General features: G+C 40.4%; 1 protein-coding gene across 2 annotated transcripts in view; it reads left to right on the top strand.

Annotated features, from left to right (window-relative positions):
* Window positions 1–7,023, top strand: part of LOC121382136 (protein PIF-like) — a 28,560-nt gene extending 21,537 nt beyond the window's left edge. For both annotated transcript variants that reach the window (XM_041511642.1, XM_041511641.1), the window contains exon 16: window positions 5,631–7,023. In XM_041511642.1, the coding sequence (XP_041367576.1) occupies window positions 5,631–5,961 (331 nt within the window). In that variant the 3' untranslated portion in view covers window positions 5,962–7,023. The remainder of the gene's footprint in view (window positions 1–5,630) is intronic.
* Window positions 7,024–18,858: the final 11,835 nt, after the last annotated feature.

The following is an 18,858-nucleotide window of genomic DNA, read 5'->3' as shown; positions in this document are numbered from 1 at the left end:
AAACATGTATGGGGTACCTGTAAAAAAAGTACTCAAATTTTGTGCGGAACTAGGGTAGTCATAGCCGCTAACCGTTATCTCTGAAATGAGCAGCTTGACCCCCATTTTTTTTCTGATTCACTTTAAGGGTGAGGGGTGGTAGTATTTATATCCGTGGTGTTTATGTCCATTAATACGCTGCAGGTAGGAATTTTAGCCACATATAATACTATGGTCGTTTGTGGGATTTGATTTGGTAGTATACAACCTATACTCTACATAGGTTACAGATAGACAGATACACAGAGACAGAGACGCATACATACATACATACATATATACATACATACATACATACATACATACATACATACATACATTTTTATCCCGTGTGCCAGTGTGTTAATATATGTGTATATACTAGTCAAATCCGACATATATACAATATATGGATACATCTATACATGCACACAGACAGACAGGCAGACGAACAGACGCACATATAGACTGACAGACATGTGATTACAAAATAAAAACAGATATCATTGTATACAAGCCTATAGGATAGACTTTGTAGGTTAAAAACCGGCCTCGGTGGCGTCGTGGTTAGGCCATCGGTCTACAGGCTGGTACGTACTGGGTTCGGATCCCAGTCGAGGCATGGAATTTTTAATCCAGATACCGACTCCAAACCCTGAGTGAGTGCTCCGCAAGGCTCAGTGGGTAGGTGTAAACCACTTGCACCGACCAGTGATCCATAACTGGTTAAACAAAGGCCATGGTTTGTGCTATTCTGCCTGTGGGAAGCGCAAATAAAAGATCCCTTGCTGTCTGTCGTAAAAGAGTAGCCTATGTGTGGCGACAACGGGTTTCCTCTAAAAACAGTGTCAGAATGACCATATGTTTGACGTCCAATAGCCGATGATAAGATAAAAAATCAATGTGCTCTAGTGGCGTCGTTAAATAAAACAAACTTTACTTTTTGTAGGATGGAAGTGAAATCGCTAAATCTGATATGTATTTATCTAAAGCATGCACATACCCACCAGCAAGTTGCGACTGGGATCAACTAACCCACTGTCCTGGACAGACAGCCCAGAAAGCTGAGGTGTGTGCCCAGGACAGCGTGCTTGAACCTTAATTGGATTTAGGCACGAAACTTAAGTTGAAATGAAAATGACTGGGATTCTAAATGTTTTAGCATGTGCCTATCTGTCCACTCTACGTTTATATAATGTTTACTGGTGGGAACGTATACACCAGTGGTTCTTTACTGGTGGGAACCTCGTAATTTACTTATATAATGTTTACTGGTGGGAACGTATACACCAGTGGTTCTTTACGTTCCTCGGTGGATACACACGCACCTCGTAATTTACTTAACGTGTTTACTGGTGGCAAAGTATACACCAGTGGTTCTTGACGTTCCTCGGTGGATACACGCGCACCTCGTAATTTACTTAACGTGTTTACTGGTGGCAAAGTATACACCAGTGGTTCTTTACTTTCCTCGGTGGATACACACGCACCTCGTAATTTACTTAACGTGTTTACTGGTGGCAAAGTATACACCAGTGGTTCTTTACTTTCCTCGGTGGATACACACGCACCTCGTAATTTACTTAACGTGTTTACTGGTGGCAAAGTATACACCAGTGGTTCTTGACGTTCCTCGGTGGATACACACGCACCTCGTAATTTACTTAACGTGTTTACTGGTGGCAAAGTATACACCAGTGGTTCTTTACTTTCCTCGGTGGATACACACGCACCTCGTAATTTACTTAACGTGTTTACTGGTGAGAAAGTATACACCAGTGGTTCTTGACGTTTATCGGTAGATACACACGCACCTCTTTGTCTTAATGTGAGGCAGGTGAGAGAGTGGTCGCAAGTTGCTATTACTATGTGTCTTCAAAACTGAACGTGTTTATCTCTGGTATCCTTGAAGAGAGGTGAGTTATGGTAATTGTGTGTAGGGCCAAGATACTTTTCTATTGTCGAATCGTACGTCGTGCATCTTGTGATGAGTGTCCATATTGTAGTTTATGAACACTCACTTGTGAACTGCGTGACAGTCTGTGAACACACTCCAGAACCTCCTGGTAGTCTAGCCATATCCACTTGTGAACCGCGTGACAGTACATTTCAGAACCTCCTGGTAGTCTAGCCGAATCAACTTGTGAATCGCGTGACAGTACACTTCAGAACCTCCTGGTAGTCTGGCCATATCCACTTGTGAACCGCGTGACAGTACACTTCAGAACCTCCTGGTAGTCTAGCCATATCCACTTGTGAACCGCGTGACAGTACACTTCAGAACCTCCTGGTAGTCTAGCCATGTCCACTTGTGAACCGCGTGACAGTACACTTCAGAACCTCCTGGTAGTCTAGCCATGTCCACTTGTGAACCGCGTGACAGTACACTTCAGAACCCCCTGGTAGTCTAGCAATGTCCACTTGTGAACCGCGTGACAGTACACTTCAGAACCCCCTGGTAGTCTAGCAATGTCCACTTGTGAACCGCGTGACAGTACACTTCAGAACCTCCTGGTAAACTAGCCATGTCCACTTGTGAACCGCGTGACAGTACACTTCAGAACCCCCTGGTAGTCTAGCAATGTCCACTTGTGAACCGCGTGACAGTACACTTCAGAACCCCCTGGTAGTCTAGCCATATCCACTTGTGAATCGCGTGACAGTACACTCCAGAACCTCCTGGTAGTCTAGCCATATCCACTTGTGAATCGCGTGACAGTACACTTCAGAACCTCATGGTAGTCTAGCCATGTCCACTTGTGAACCGCGTGACAGTACACTTCAGAACCTCCTGGTAGTCTAGCCATGTCCACTTGTGAACCGCGTGACAGTACACTTCAGAACCTCCTGGTAGTCTAGCCATGTCCACTTGTGAACCGCGTGACAGTACACTTCAGAACCCCCTGGTAGTCTAGCAATGTCCACTTGTGAACCGCGTGACAGTACACTTCAGAACCCCCTGGTAGTCTAGCAATGTCCACTTGTGAACCGCGTGACAGTACACTTCAGAACCTCCTGGTAAACTAGCCATGTCCACTTGTGAACCGCGTGACAGTACACTTCAGAACCCCCTGGTAGTCTAGCAATGTCCACTTGTGAACCGCGTGACAGTACACTTCAGAACCCCCTGGTAGTCTAGCAATGCCCACCTGTGAACCGCGTGACAGTACACTCCAGAACCTCCTGGTAGTCTAGTAATGTCCACCTGTGAACCGCGTGACAGTACACTCCAGAACATCCTGGTAGTCTAGTAATATCCACTTGTGAACCGCGTGACAGTACACTCCAGAACATCCTGGTAGTCTAGTAATATCCACTTGTGAACCGCGTGTTCAGTACACTCCAGAACCTCCTGGTAGTCTAATAATATCCACTTGTGAACCGTGTGACAGTACACTTCAGAACCTCCTGGTAGTCTAGTAATATCCACTTATGAACAGCGTGAGAGTACACTCCAGAATCTCCTGGTAGTCTAGCCATATCCACTTGTGAACCGCGTGACAGTACACTTCAGAACCTCCTGGTAGTCTAGCCATATCCACTTGTGAACCGCGCGACAGTACACTTCAGAACCTCCTGGTAGTCTAGCCATATCCACTTGTGAACCGCGCGACAGTACACTCCAGAACCTCCTGGTAGTCTAGCCATATCCACTTGTGAATCGCGTGACAGTACACTCCAGAACCTCATGGTAGTCTAGCCATATCCACTTGTGAACCGCGTGACAGTACACTTCAGAACCTCATGGTAGTCTAGCCATGTCCACTTGTGAACCGCGTGACAGTACACTTCAGAACCTCCTGGTAGTCTAGCCATGTCCACTTGTGAACCGCGTGACAGTACACTTCAGAACCTCCTGGTAGTCTAGCCATGTCCACTTGTGAACCGCGTGACAGTACACTTCAGAACCCCCATGTAGTCTAGCAATGCCCACCTGTGAACCGCGTGACAGTACACTTCAGAACCCCCTGGTAGTCTAGCAATGCCCACCTGTGAACCGCGTGACAGTACACTCCAGAACCTCCTGGTAGTCTAGCAATGTCCACCTGTGAACCGCGTGACAGTACACTCCAGAACCTCCTGGTAGTCTAGTAATATCCACTTGTGAACCGCGTGACAGTACACTCCAGAACATCCTGGTAGTCTAGTAATATCCACTTGTGAACCGCGTGTTCAGTACACTCCAGAACCTCCTGGTAGTCTAATAATATCCACTTGTGAACCGTGTGACAGTACACTTCAGAACCTCCTGGTAGTCTAATAATATCCACTTGTGAACCGTGTGACAGTACACTTCAGAACCTCCTGGTAGTCTAGTAATATCCACTTATGAACAGCGTGAGAGTACACTCCAGAATCTCCTGGTAGTCTAGCCATATCCACTTGTGAACCGCGTGACAGTACACTTCAGAACCTCCTGGTAGTCTAGCCATATCCACTTGTGAACCGCGTGACAGTACACTCCAGAACCTCCTGGTAGTCTAGCCATATCCACTTGTGAATCGCGTGACAGTACACTCCAGAACCTCATGGTAGTCTAGCCATATCCACTTGTGAACCGCGTGACAGTACACTTCAGAACCTCATGGTAGTCTAGCCATGTCCACTTGTGAACCGCGTGACAGCACACTTCAGAACCTCCTGGTAGTCTAGCCATGTCCACTTGTGAACCGCGTGACAGTACACTTCAGAACCTCCTGGTAGTCTAGCCATGTCCACTTGTGAACCGCGTGACAGTACACTTCAGAACCTCCTGGTAGTCTAGCCATGTCCACTTGTGAACCGCGTGACAGTACACTTCAGAACCCCCTGGTAGTCTAGCAATGTCCACTTGTGAACCGCGTGACAGTACACTTCAGAACCCCCTGGTAGTCTAGCAATGCCCACCTGTGAACCGCGTGACAGTACACTCCAGAACATCCTGGTAGTCTAGCAATGTCCACCTGTGAACCGCGTGACAGTACACTCCAGAACATCCTGGTAGTCTAGTAATATCCACCTGTGAACCGCGTGACAGTACACTCCAGAACATCCTGGTAGTCTAGTAATATCCACTTGTGAACCGCGTGTTCAGTACACTCCAGAACCTCCTGGTAGTCTAATAATATCCACTTGTGAACCGTGTGACAGTACACTTCAGAACCTCCTGGTAGTCTAGTAATATCCACTTATGAACAGCGTGAGAGTACACTCCAGAATCTCCTGGTAGTCTAGTAATATCCACCTGTGAACTGCGTGACAGTACACTCTAGAACCTCCTGGTAGTCTAGTAATATCCACCTGTGAACTGCGTGACAGTACACTCCAGAACCTCCTTGTAGTCTAGTAATATCCACCTGTGAACCGCGTGATAGTACACTTCAGAATTTCCTGGTAATCTGCAAACACACTTTAGAATCTCTTGGTAGTCTGACATACACACAAGATAAACGGATAGTCTAATAACACCCACTTCAGAACTTACTGGCAGTCTAGGAACAACCTCTTAAGAACCGCTGTTGTATGAGAATATTTTTGTAAATGCTTATCTATGTGAAATATATAAAATGTTGAATAATAGGTACTGAAGTTAAATGTTTGAAAAGTTTGTTTCGTTTTCTTTTGTTTTTCAGAAAGCGTTCTAAAGTTGACGATTCGTCAGACGAGGATGACGATGACGATGACGACGACGAAGAAGTAGCGAAAAGGGCGAAGAAGAAAGACAAAACAAAGAAAGACAAAACAAAGAAAGATGAAAAATCTGGACGAGCTGCATCTTCCAGAAGATCAGGATCATCACGTGAGCACAAGTCGTCCTCGAGACACAGGTCTTCGAAAGAACGCAGGTCGAGAAAGCGCGGCGAGTCGAGCAGTCCCAGCTCGAGCAGACGACACAAGTCGAGGGATAAAGACACGAGTGATCAAACGCCTTTACTAGACAAGGAAGCGGACGAGGAAGAATGAAGATCGCCATCAAGCGATTGCTACTGAACTTTACTTGTTGTTACTCGACTGTTACCCTTCATTTCAAGAATAAAGATCGCCATCAAGCGATCGCTACTGAACTTCACTTGTTGTTACTCGACTGTTGCCCTTCATTTCAAGAATGAAGATCGCCATCAAGCGATCGCTACTGAACTTCACTTGTTGTTACTCGACTGTTACCCTTCATTTCAATAATAAAACTCGCCATCAAGCGATCGCTACTGAACTTCACTTGTTGATACTCGACTGTTGCCATTCATTTCAAGAATAAAGATCGCCATCAAGCGATCGCTACTGAACTTCACTTGTTGTTAGTCGACTGTTGCTCTTCATTTCAAGAATGAAAATCGCCATCAAGCAATCGCTACTGAACTTCACTTGTTGTTACTCGACTGTTGCCCTTCATTTCAAGAATGAAGATCGCCATCAAGCGATCGCTACTGAACTTCACTTGTTGTTACTCGACTGTTACCCTTCATTTCAATAATAAAAATCGCCATCAAGCGATCGCTACTGAACTTCACTTGTTGTTAGTCGACTGTTGCTCTTCATTTCAAGAATGAAAATCGCCATCAAGCAATCGCTACTGAACTTCACTTGTTGTTACTCGACTGTTGCCCTTCATTTCAAGAATGAAGATCGCCATCAAGCGATCGCTACTGAACTTCACTTGTTGTTACTCGACTGTTACCCTTCATTTCAAGAATAAAGATCGCTATCGTGTACTTACTTGCACTTGTTGATCTCTGGCTGTTGCCATTGATTGGAACAGGAATCTGAGGCAACAGTAACCACTATAAAAAGATTCTTATTGTCACTGCTGTGTCCTGTGCACGACATATCACTCATTGATGTGCGTTGGTAATAACTCTTTGTTGGTTGTAATTTTGAAAACAAAACCCCAATAACACTGACAAAACAGTATTTTTGTTGACTGCCATTAAATTTGATGTTTGTAGAAACCATTCGTTGGCGTATTATCAGTAGCATCATTTGTTGGAGCAGGAAATTGACAGACAAAAATAAATAAGATAAAACATTCTTTAAATTGTTGAATTGTTTCTAGATGTCACTCATATCCATTTGTGACACAGAGTTATAAGCACTACTCCTATGCTATATTTATCAATCTGTTTAAAAGGACATTCTTGAGTTTGCTGCATTGTAAGATATCTCCGACTAATAAAATATTTCTACGATTAAACTTACATATTAAATATATTTTCTTGTTTAGAATATCAATCTCTGTATATTCAATGTGTTTCTGGTCGTCTTAATATTTATAAGAATCCCAAACAGGATTTTATCTTCAAATAATTTTGTACGTACGAAACAAATTATATTTTAGGAAATAAAATGTAATTTAACCTAGTACAAATATTAGAACGATCAGAAACACATTTAATATACAGCCACTAATATTTTATGCAGAACAATATATTTGATATGTAATTACAATCGTTAAAAAGTTTCTGTTAGTCGATAACATCTTCTAACTCAGGAATGTCTCTTTAAAATGTAAAATATTTATTAAAACAAATAGCATCCTCATTTCTCTGTCTTTGTTAAAATTAAAAGCTACAGTCGGCAAGCCTCGTCCCAGGTCGAAATTTCCACCACCTCAGTTGTACTTTTTCTATACCACATGGTCGCGTTTTAATTCATTTCAACTTATTTTCGTGCTTATATCCTATAAAGGTCGTGGTTTTAAGTATTTTAATGTTTCCAGACAACTCTTCGTCATCATTGAATTCGAAAACTTCACATATTTGGTATCAGACTACATCAATCTTATTAAAAGAGTCTCTCTCTCTCTCTCTCTCTCTCTCTCTCTCTCTCTCTCTCTCTCTCTCTCTCTCTCTCTCTCTCTCTCTCTCTCTCTCTCTTTTCTGCCACGCTATTGCACTTACCCGTGGAATATTGATTTCAGTGAATTGTGCAATATTACTAACACAACGCATCCCTACCTAATGGACTAAAACCATATTAGTTACGCGCCAGAACATCGCGAGTATTGTGTTGACGGCAGGAACTGTTTTGTTATGTTCGCGGATGTAACAAGTGTGATTAACAATGAATGAAAGCACGACTAAGAGGATTTTAAAATGACGAACAATTGGCCTGGCCTGGTGGATGGTGCCGCTACATTACAGGTTTCTTGCCGATTAGACATAGCTATATTCATATTTATGAGATAATTTAAAGGTTCATGTACTTGCAAAGTGGATATATTAAAGTGACAGACTCTAGTTTTTAAACACTACGACGTATTTTTCACTATTAAAGCCGGGGTTTTTTTTATAATTTAAATTAGAAATATTTACATTTTATTATTTAGAATATTAATTTTTGTACACCTGACGCGGTTCTGGTCATCAAGGTTTTTACAATACTCCAAAATGTATGTTTTACAATTTTAAAAACGCACGTAATGTTTATCGGGACAAGCTCTAGATATTTTCATCTTCTCTCTGATATATACTAAATATGTGCTAACCAAACATAGTGTCCATTTTCACTCACTGAAACTAGGCTCTGAGCCTTTAAGTTTTGGACAATTTATATCTGAGGAACCAACCTATGGCTGTGGACATATTACTGAAGATTCTAAGCATTGTATTCTTTATTGTTCCTATACACTGAACTTCGGAACAAGAGCCTGTCACAATATATACATCTTGATTCCAATATTATTCTGTCAGGAAATAAAAATTATTGTACAAATGAGAATATGTTTTGATTAAAGCTAATCAGAAGTTTATCATGAAAAGCAAACAGTTTGATGTATGGCAAAACTTTGTCCCACTCTCGTTCAATCTCTGTCTGTCTGTCCGTCTGTCTGTCTCTATCGCCCCACCTCTCTCTTTTTATCCCTTTCTCTCTGCCTCTCTGTTCTCTCTTTCTCTGTTTCCCTTTCACGGTCTCTCTCTCTTTTCCTGGCTTTATCGACGAAGTGCCGAAATAGTCATATGTTAAACACCTAAATAACAGTAGTTTTAAATGTGCTGAATTATTCCTTTTCTTTCCTCTAACTCTTTCCCTGTCTCTGTATCTTTATCTGTGCACCGGCATCGGTGGCGTCGTGGCAGGCCATCGGTCTACAGGCTGGTAGGTACTGGGTTCGGATCCCAGTCGAGGCATGGGATTTTTAATCGAGATACCGACTCCAAACCCTGAGTGAGTGCTCCGCAAGGCTCAATGGGTAGGTGTAAACCACTTGCACCGACCAGTGATCCATAACTGGTTCAACAAAGGCCATGGTTTGTGCTATCCTGCCTGTGGAAAGCGCAAATAAAAGATCCCTTGCTGCCTGTCGTAAAAAGAGTAGCCTATGTGGCGACAGCGGGTTTCCTCTAAAAACAGTGTCAGAATGACCATATGTTTGACGTCCAATAGCCGATGATAAGATAAAAAATCAATGTGCTCTAGCGGCGTCGTTAAATAAAACAAACTTTACTTCTTTCTCTGTGCGTGTGCGTCAGGTTCATGAAATGTTGCTTGAAGGTGACTTTATTTCATGACAACACATTTCATTGTTGCATCTGTGCTTTTGTGATTATAAAGAGGTCTTAATAAAGGCATTCCTATTGACTGACCCATGACCATTATATATATATATATATATATATATATATATATATATATATATATTGCATTAAATATTGTTTAAATCAACTAGATATATTATTATTTTGATTATGTTACCTGATTTAAATTATGTAGGTTGTTAGTTGCTTTCAATGCACATGAACTATAATTATTGTATATTATTGTGACGGTACATGCTCTTAATTTTTGTTTTCGCCTGTGGCGATATTAATTGTTTTAGAAGGCCGTGTGCAGTTCCAAATTGCACTTAGCCAGGTGGGCAACTTGTTACGTAATACTTCTGCGCGACGGTCCTCGAGCTTTTCTAATACACACCCAGAGCAGGTGTGGAGGCCATGTGGCTAGTAGTTACGTAATATCTCCGGTAGTGCTGTTTATGGCCAGGGGATTGCTCGCGGAATGGCGACAGTAAGTCTGGCGATCAAAGAGAAAAATGCGTCTCTGGGAGTTGGGGATATATCACTTGATAGGGGGAGGACCGCCTTGTACCCCCAGGCGATATTCTGTTTTATAATAAATAGCTAGGTTTTTTTAGATATCGAGGAGAACCAAAAAGGAAGGCTTCCCGGGAACGTTGTCCGTTTGGACTTTGGTAAATATTTTATTTCTGCTCTGTTGTATAACCTTGATGTGGTTGATGTGACTTTAAATATTTTAATACTGTATTATACCAATATTCTTTAGACAGTGTCTTCGGTCATCTGACGAAGTAAATCGTAGACTTTTTGTTCTAAATTTATACGAGTATTTGGTAATATAAAGCTTAGCCAGTCATCCTAGAAGACCTAGGTAAACTGTAGGTTATTGTCTTTATTGTGATAGGTACCAGTATTAATTCTGTGTTACAAGGTTACTGAATGAGTAGTTACGGGTTAATTAAAAATTAACCAGTTAGGAATAGTGTTGTAATTCCTTTATTAATTAAGTTCTCCTGGAAGCGTTTCTCAATTATCACACGTGTGGGTGTTGTGTCACGGTGAAGTGATTAGCATATTGTGTAAACTAGACACCTAGAGATTAACTAATTAAGTGATCAGTTCTGGGTTGTCATTATTATTGTTGTTATTAATTAACTACTGCGGCAGTACATTTGTCAGCGTAGGTTAATACAGATTCCAAAGTGTATTGTGTTTTTGTTGTGTTTTCTAGTGAACTAAGCGTGCTATATAATATATACTTTATAAGATCGTATCTCTGATCATACCTAGAGACGAGCCAACGCGGGTATATACCGCCCGTTACAGAGAGATCTAATAGATATACAGTTAGGGGAGATATTTGGATAATCGTGTTTTATTCAGTTACGGGTATTATAGAATCCCCGTGACAATTATCTATTCTATTATTCAATGTTAATGACAGTATTATACCCGTCTATAACACAAATTTGAAAGTTTATGTTTTGGTATATAACTGGCAAATAGATTTACGTATACCATCGTTATTTTCTCGTGAAGAGACCTACTTATGGGGACAGAGTATTTTGACTTGAAAATCCGCCGCCGTATTTTTGTTTCCCAGTCAGTACCCTACGACTGATATATCAAAGGGGGTGGTATGTGCTGTTTTGTTAATAAGAAAGTACATACAGAATAACCCTTCGATAGGTGTAACCTATGTGGCAAAAGAAGGTTTCCCCTCTCATTTTCTAAACCAAGGGTTAAAACAACCATATACTAGACAATGAAGTCATAGTCTAAAATGTGTTGAGGTGTTTAAAGAAATTAATATTTAGTTCATTTTGTTTCCACAAGTGGATCATCAAAATATTGCTAAGTTGTCTGGTGAGTGGATGAATGAATGAACGAAAGGACGAATGAATGAAGGAATGAATAACAGTTTGAATGAATGAATGGAGGAACGAATGATGAAACGTTGAATGAATGAAGGAATGAAGGAATGAATGACAGATTGAATGAATGAATGGATGGATGAATGAATGATGAAAGTAAATGAATGAATGAATGATGAAAGGTTGAATGAATGAACAAATTAATAGACAAATGACTCCGCAGATAAACGTAATAAAATCAAATTAAATAGTTAAATGAACTGACAGAGGGTAGTGACTAAATAGGTAGAGAAAGCACGGTGGTTTTAATGGAACAATACTGTTGTATGAATACAATCTGGCGTTCTAACAGCAATTTAATTCATACATTAGTTCTATCTAAGTAAATGCCATTTTTGTCACGCAAATACTTTCTACCCAAGTAATAACAATCATTGGAAACGAGACTGCAGAAAAAGCCACCCATTAGCCTGGAAAATAACATCACGCAATGTGTGTACAATAAGTGGACTTTAATTATTTTAATTTAACTTTTCGTTTCTTTTTCATTCATTCATTCTTTCTTCTTTTTTTTTCTTTTTTTCTTTTTTTTTAGAATTTTTCAAAAAGAAATGCACGGTTCGAAACGTCAAATTATTTACCAGTGGCAGCAATTTTTGTTTTCAATACGACAAATCTATCTTTACTATTTGATTTGAAGGACGAGTTTCCACTTGTCACCATCATATGACTATAGATAATAGTGGCACGCGTTTCGTCCCGCATCCGACACGTTTTGCCTGGATTCACCCGTCCACAAAGTGACGCAGACGATATTGTTCAAATTGAGGCTTCGCCGGTGTCGATACGGGATTAGCGATGTGTCACGATCGCCGTGTGTCGGCGGGACTCGTTGTGTGTCGACAGGGATCGGTTCCTACCACGTGACACCCGTTAGTCAGGGCACAGATGTCTAGTTTTGGCATTTATATATTTTTTAAATCCCAGTGTACGATCTCATTTTCTGAGCCGTGGTTTTAGAATGGAGAATTGTTTTCACAAGTGCGCGGGTTCAGACGCCATGTTGTCTGCTAAACATAATGAGCAGTTTAACTCGTCTGACAAAGAGAGTGGGTTGTCTTGTGATTTACACACGTCTGTGCGATCTTTTCGGACCAAATTATCCAAAATGTTTTGAACTATATCCACTAGAAATTCACTAGAAACTCCGAGGCCAGGGTCTGACGACATCGGCGACAGAGAAGACAGGAGGGAAGGAGTGAGTTTGAAAAGGGTGGAATTTACAATTATAATGAATGAATGAATGTTTAACGACACCCCAGCACGAAAAATACATCGGCTATTGGGTGTCAAACTATTGTAAATGCAAAAATTTACAATTAAAACAAGGAACAAGCTAAGAAATGTACTTTCCTTAAGCTCTGAGGAAAAATAGACTGTTGAGCCAAAAATAACTTTCAGGAGATTATATCTGGTATACAGTACACTGAACTATTTACACAACAAAAGAATTAAATTAAATTAAATTAAATTAAATTAAATAAACTCCAAAATCGTTTGGGATCCAGGACATGTTGGTTTTGTGTGTGTGGGGGGGGGAGGGGGCTAGGGCTGGGTTTTTTATGTACGTGTATGTGGTGTGTGTGTGTGGGGGGGGGGGGCGCTAAGAGGAAAAGGGCAAATGAACCAACTACTGAAAAAGGAAATCCAACTTTAAAACCCCCCAAACAAACAAAAAAAAGCACTGGAATATATTTAGAAGGGGAGCTTTCCCCTGATTCCTCCTGGATATGTCTCTGATGACCTATAGGTTTTAACTGATATCCAACTCAACAGACATTACTTACGATTTTTTTTCTTCTAAAAATAGGTTCATACTATAATCACTTAAGAAGAAACATTAGAGACCTACACGAAGACTAGTGGCGCCCTCTATGTCGTGTGTCGATCGAATGTTAGTTTGTCTGGTTTATTATTAATTTGTAAAACACGAAAATCGTCATCACACCTGTAATAAATAATGTCATCACACCTGTAATAAACAATGTCATCACACCTGTAATAAACAATGTCATCACACCTGTAATAAACAATGTCATCACACCTGTAATAAACATTGTCAACACACCTGTAATAAACAATGTCATCACACCTGTAATAAACAATGTCATCACACCTGTAATAAACAATGTCATCACACCTGTAATAAACATTGTCATCACACCTGTAATAAACAATGTCACAATGTCATTGTCAACACACCTGTAATAAACAATGTCATCACACCTGTAATAAACAATGTCATCACACCTGTAATAAACAATGTCATCACACCTGTAACAAACATTGTCATCACACCTGTAACAAACATTGTCATCACACCTGTAATAAACAATGTCATCACACCTGTAACAAACATTGTCATCACACCTGTAATAAACATTGTCATCACACCTGTAATAAACATTGCTTTTTCATTCCTGGGCTAGGCCACACATCTAAGGTAATGTATTTTAATATATACATTTTAAATGTATGTCTGAAATTAAACGTACATTCAATTAGACTACAATATAGAGAATATTTATTAATGATCGTCAAACAGTTGGTAATTATGACACGTGGATTTTCAGGGGAACCCCGCTACTTCGTTTTTCATTAGCAGCAAGGGATTTCTTTTAATAATATTATGCACTTTCCCACAACTAGGTCAGAACATATCACGACCTTCGATATATACCAGTCATGGGACACTGAGAAACACCTAATCAGAGAAAGTTTTATATGGGTTACAACTAACTTTGCTTGTAGAATGATGGAAATAGATGGTAAAAAAAAGTCTCTTGTTAGCTCATTTGGCCTAATATCTCTATAAATTTTTTCCGAAATTGAGGATTTGTTTCAACACAGTTGCCCCCCCCCCCCCCCCCCCCCCCCCCCGTCCCCTGTCCCGTACGCTTATGCGTATATTCTGCAGAAAGAGTTCGCGGTCCCTAAAATTTTAATAAAAAACACCAAGTTTAAAAATCAATAAACGCAAGCAAGCGTGAGGTGCGCGCGCTAGTTTCAAGTAATGGCAAATACAAATAGCGAACGGATCACTCGGAGAATTACTGCACCTATTAAAACTGCGTTTACAATCGGCGTCTCGTTTGCATGACAACAGGTGAATTTCAAGTGTGTGAGGCAGCATAATTAAGTGGGCACTTTGTAAAAAGTCAGATTTCGTGTATTTTCGTTTAACTACGGTTCAGAGTTCACGAGCACGCGCGAGACATTTCGCGCGAGTGTGTTCAAGTTCCCGGCCCGATTGTGAGCCGGCGGCTTCCCATTGTCAATTAAGGGTGCATGCTCTTCTATTGTTAGGGCCGCAGGTAGGTGTCGGGCGATAAGCGATTTGAGATTAGAGATGGAAATTTCAATGAGTTTACAAACGCCTCGAAAGAATGGCTCGGCCAAACAATGGTCAAATGACAGTTTGACATGCAAAGTTTAAGAGGAAACTTTTACAACAAGATTCCAAGAAATCGAACACATTGGTGCATTTCAGGTATAGAATGTGTTTAGATTCAAAGGAAGTAAGGTTACGGTTAAAGATTGTTTTGTTTAACGACACCACTAGTGCACATTGATTTATTAATCATCGGATGTTAAACGTTAGGTAATTCTTGACATGAAGTCTTATAGAAAACCCGTTACATTTTTTTTCCATTAGCAGCAAGGAGTCTTTTATATGCACCATCCCACAGACAGGATAACACATACCATAGTCTTTAAATAAACCAGTCGTGGAGCACTGGTTGAAACAAGAAAATGTCCAATCGAAGACTGGATCCACTGAGGTGTTTCGATCCTACGACAAAAACAAATGATCAGGCTAACGCGTTACTGACTGAGCTAGATCCCTCCCCCAAAGAAAGTAAATCTACTCAAAGAAAGTAAGTCTACTCTAAGAAAGTAAGTCTACCCAAAGAAAGTAAGTCTACCCAAAGAAAGTAAGTCTACTCAAAGAAAGTAAGTCTACTCAAAGAAAATAAGTCTACCCAAAGAAAGTAAAAGTCTACCCAAAGAAAGTAAAAGTCTACCCAAAGAAAGTAAATCTACCCAAAGAAAGTAAGTCTACTCAGAGAAAGTAAATCTACTCAGAGAAAGTAAATCTACCCAAAGAAAGTAAGTCTACTCAGATAAAGTAAGTCTACTCAGAGAAAGTAAGTCTACTCAGAGAAAGTAAATCTACCCAAAGAAAGTAAGTCTACTCAAAGAAAGTAAGTCTACTCAAAGAAAATAAGTCTACCCAAAGAAAGTAAAAGTCTACCCAAAGAAAGTAAAAGTCTACCCAAAGAAAGTAAATCTACCCAAAGAAAGTAAGTCTACTCAGAGAAAGTAAGTCTACTCAGAGAAAGTAAATCTACCCAAAGAAAGTAAGTCTACTCAGAGAAAGTAAGTCTACTCAGAGAAAGTAAATCTATTCAAAGAAAGTAAATCTATTCAAAGACAGTAAGTCTAGTGGTGGCTATATTACCATGAACTATATTCAAGAATTAAACACCTAATTCCACTGCCGGTGTGAATCTGCTTTTATTGATGCTGTTTGTAGCGTACAATCTGAAATGGCTATTTTGAAATGAATTATATCCGAGAATCAAAGACCAGTATGGAATCTACTATTTTGGTATAAAGTACTATTTTGGTATAAAGTATAATTAAAATCAAAGACAAGTAAATACACAGCTACCTTTCATAGAGTGAAATCTGATATATGTTCATAACTGGCTATTTTGACATAAAGTATACATAAAATAAAACAAAATAAAACTAAATACTCTCACCACCACTCACAAGCAACAAGAAGAAGAACAACAACAACAGCAGTAAACAAACAACAATAGTAGCAACAACAACAACATCTAGATATGATGATGTCTTTTTGGCACAAATATAATATAATAAAATAAAATACCCCCCAAACCCCCCTCCAATAAAAAACCAACAACAAAAGAACAACAACAAAAAACAACAACAAAAACACAAACACACAAACCCCCCCTCTCCCACAAAACCCCCAACAAAACAAACAAAAAAAACCCAACAACAACAACCACACACACGCAATCAAAAACAAAACAAAACAACACAAAACAAACATCCCCCAAAACAACAACAACAACAGCAAAAACAACCAAATACCGACCCCCACCTCCACCCCATATATATCTGTATCTGTCGGTGCCCTTCGGTCACGAGTGTAGACAGACTCCAAGACATAACTAAGTTTATTCACAGCTCTGCTGCCTACTCCAAGAATACGTCGGTTCGCCTCTGCCAGTAGTTCCCTTATAATACTGTGTTTATTTATTTATTTCAACATATTTTCGTGCTTATATCCAATTAAGGTCCATGCAAACTGTCCAGGACATACACATAACCTATCTGGGCTGTCTGTCCAGGACAGTGGGTTAGTTGTTAATTGTTAGTGGTTAGTGAGAGAAAGGAGAGTGTAGTGGTCTTACAGCTACCCAGTGAGTCCTAAAAACTCGCTCTGGGTGGGAGCCGGTACCGGGCTGCGAACCCTGTACATACAAACCTTACATCCGATAGCTTAACCACGTCGCCACCGAGGCCGGTGATACAGTGTTTAACAGTGACGTGAATGATGTCATTTGAGGCATCTGACAGGATTTGAGATCAGTCAGTGGTGTTTTGTCTATCTAATACATTCCTGTGATTTGATTTCAACTACTATTTAATATTAATGTACCAGGTACTATGTTGTATGGAAGGTATTTGGGCCGTCAAAAAATCAGATTGACAACTTTTGTGTGGCATTTCATTTCATTTCAACTTATTTTCGTGCTTTTAAGGTTCATGCACTCTGTCCCAGGCACACACAAACCTCGGCTTTCTGGGATGTTTTCCCAGGACATTGGGTTAGTTGTTAGTGGTTAGTGCGAGAGAAGAAGGTGTAGTGGTCTTACACCTACCCACTGAGTCGATAAGAAAGAAAGAAAGAAATGTTTTATTTAACGACGCACTCAACACATTTTATTTACGGTTATATGGCGTCAGACATATGGTTAAGGACCACACAGAAAAGAGAGGAAACCCGCTGTCGCCACTTCATGGGCTACTCTTTCCGATTAGCAGCAAGGGATCTTTTATTTGCGCTTCCCACAGGCAGGATAGCACAAACCATGGCCTTTGTTGAACCAGTTATGGATCACTGGTCAGTGCAAGTGGTTTACACCTACCCATTGAGCCTCGCGGAGCACTCACTCAGGGTTTGGAGTCAGGGTTTGGAGTCGGTATCTGGATTAAAAATCCCATGTCTCGACTGGGATCCGAACCCAGTACCTACCAGCCTGTTGACCGATGGCCTAACCACGACGCCACCGAGGCCGGTCCTGAGTCGATAAAACCCTGTACCCAGCCTTGTGTCCGATAGCCTAACCACGACGCCACCGAGGCCGGTCCTGAGTCGATAAAACCCTGTACCTACCAACCTTGTGTCCGATAGCCAATCTAATTAAAATTAGCTCCACTATTACATGTGGATCTAAAGACAGCCAGTTGGAGCTCATGTCCATCAATCAAAACCTTACTTGCAGAATCCTGCCAGTGATTTAAAACTAACAACACTGCGTAGTCCCCAATGTCCAGGTAGCATTTCGTCTGTAAATAATAATTTAAATATTGACCAATCACACTTCGCCTTTTATAACGTTATTTGGGAGCATACAAATTCTAAAAATATCGGGCGAGTCTATTTTAGTGACCGCGGTACAGCGAACCATACCAATACGTATGGGGTGGGTTATCAGTCTTCAATTTTACATTAAAAAGTATTTATTTATTTATAAAATTAAAAAAAAACTAAATCAGTCTTCAGTTTTACATTACAAATTATTTATTTTATAAAATAAAACATGTTTTAAGGCATTTGTAATTCACACGAAACATGTCGTATACCCTCAGGATAATTCGGAATGTTTTCAAATTATTTTTAAATCACTGGCAGGATTCTGCAAGTAAGGTTTTGATTGGTGGACATGAGCTCCAACTGGCTGTCTTTAGATCCACATGTAATAGTGGAGCTAATTTTAATTAGATTGTCCGATAGCCTAACCACGACGCCATCGAGGCCGGTTTGGAGCTCGCTCTTTTTACGTGCCTATATACCCCGAAGGTTTCATGCACGTCCGTACCAGGTCCTATCTCTGGCATGGCAATTGAGTTTTGTATATTGTGGACGTTGAAGGTTTTTTTTAAACAAGTAATTAAAAGGCACTTTAAACGGCCGGGGGATGTCACGGAACCCCTGTGATCTCTTCTGGATCCGCCAATGAAACCCTTAAAATTAAAATGATAGGGTCCCGTGAATACGCCAAATAGACAGGCGACAAAACCATGCATGATACCTGGCTGCAAAATATACGAGAGCCGGACAAAGAGTATTTAATAACATTTTAATTGATAAA

The sequence above is a fragment of the Gigantopelta aegis genome, chromosome 9, assembly GCF_016097555.1.
Source record: "Gigantopelta aegis isolate Gae_Host chromosome 9, Gae_host_genome, whole genome shotgun sequence".
Taxonomy (NCBI): Eukaryota; Metazoa; Mollusca; class Gastropoda; order Neomphalida; family Peltospiridae; genus Gigantopelta; species Gigantopelta aegis.
Note: the sequence above shows the minus strand (reverse complement) of the source record. Positions and strands in the feature narration are given on the sequence as shown.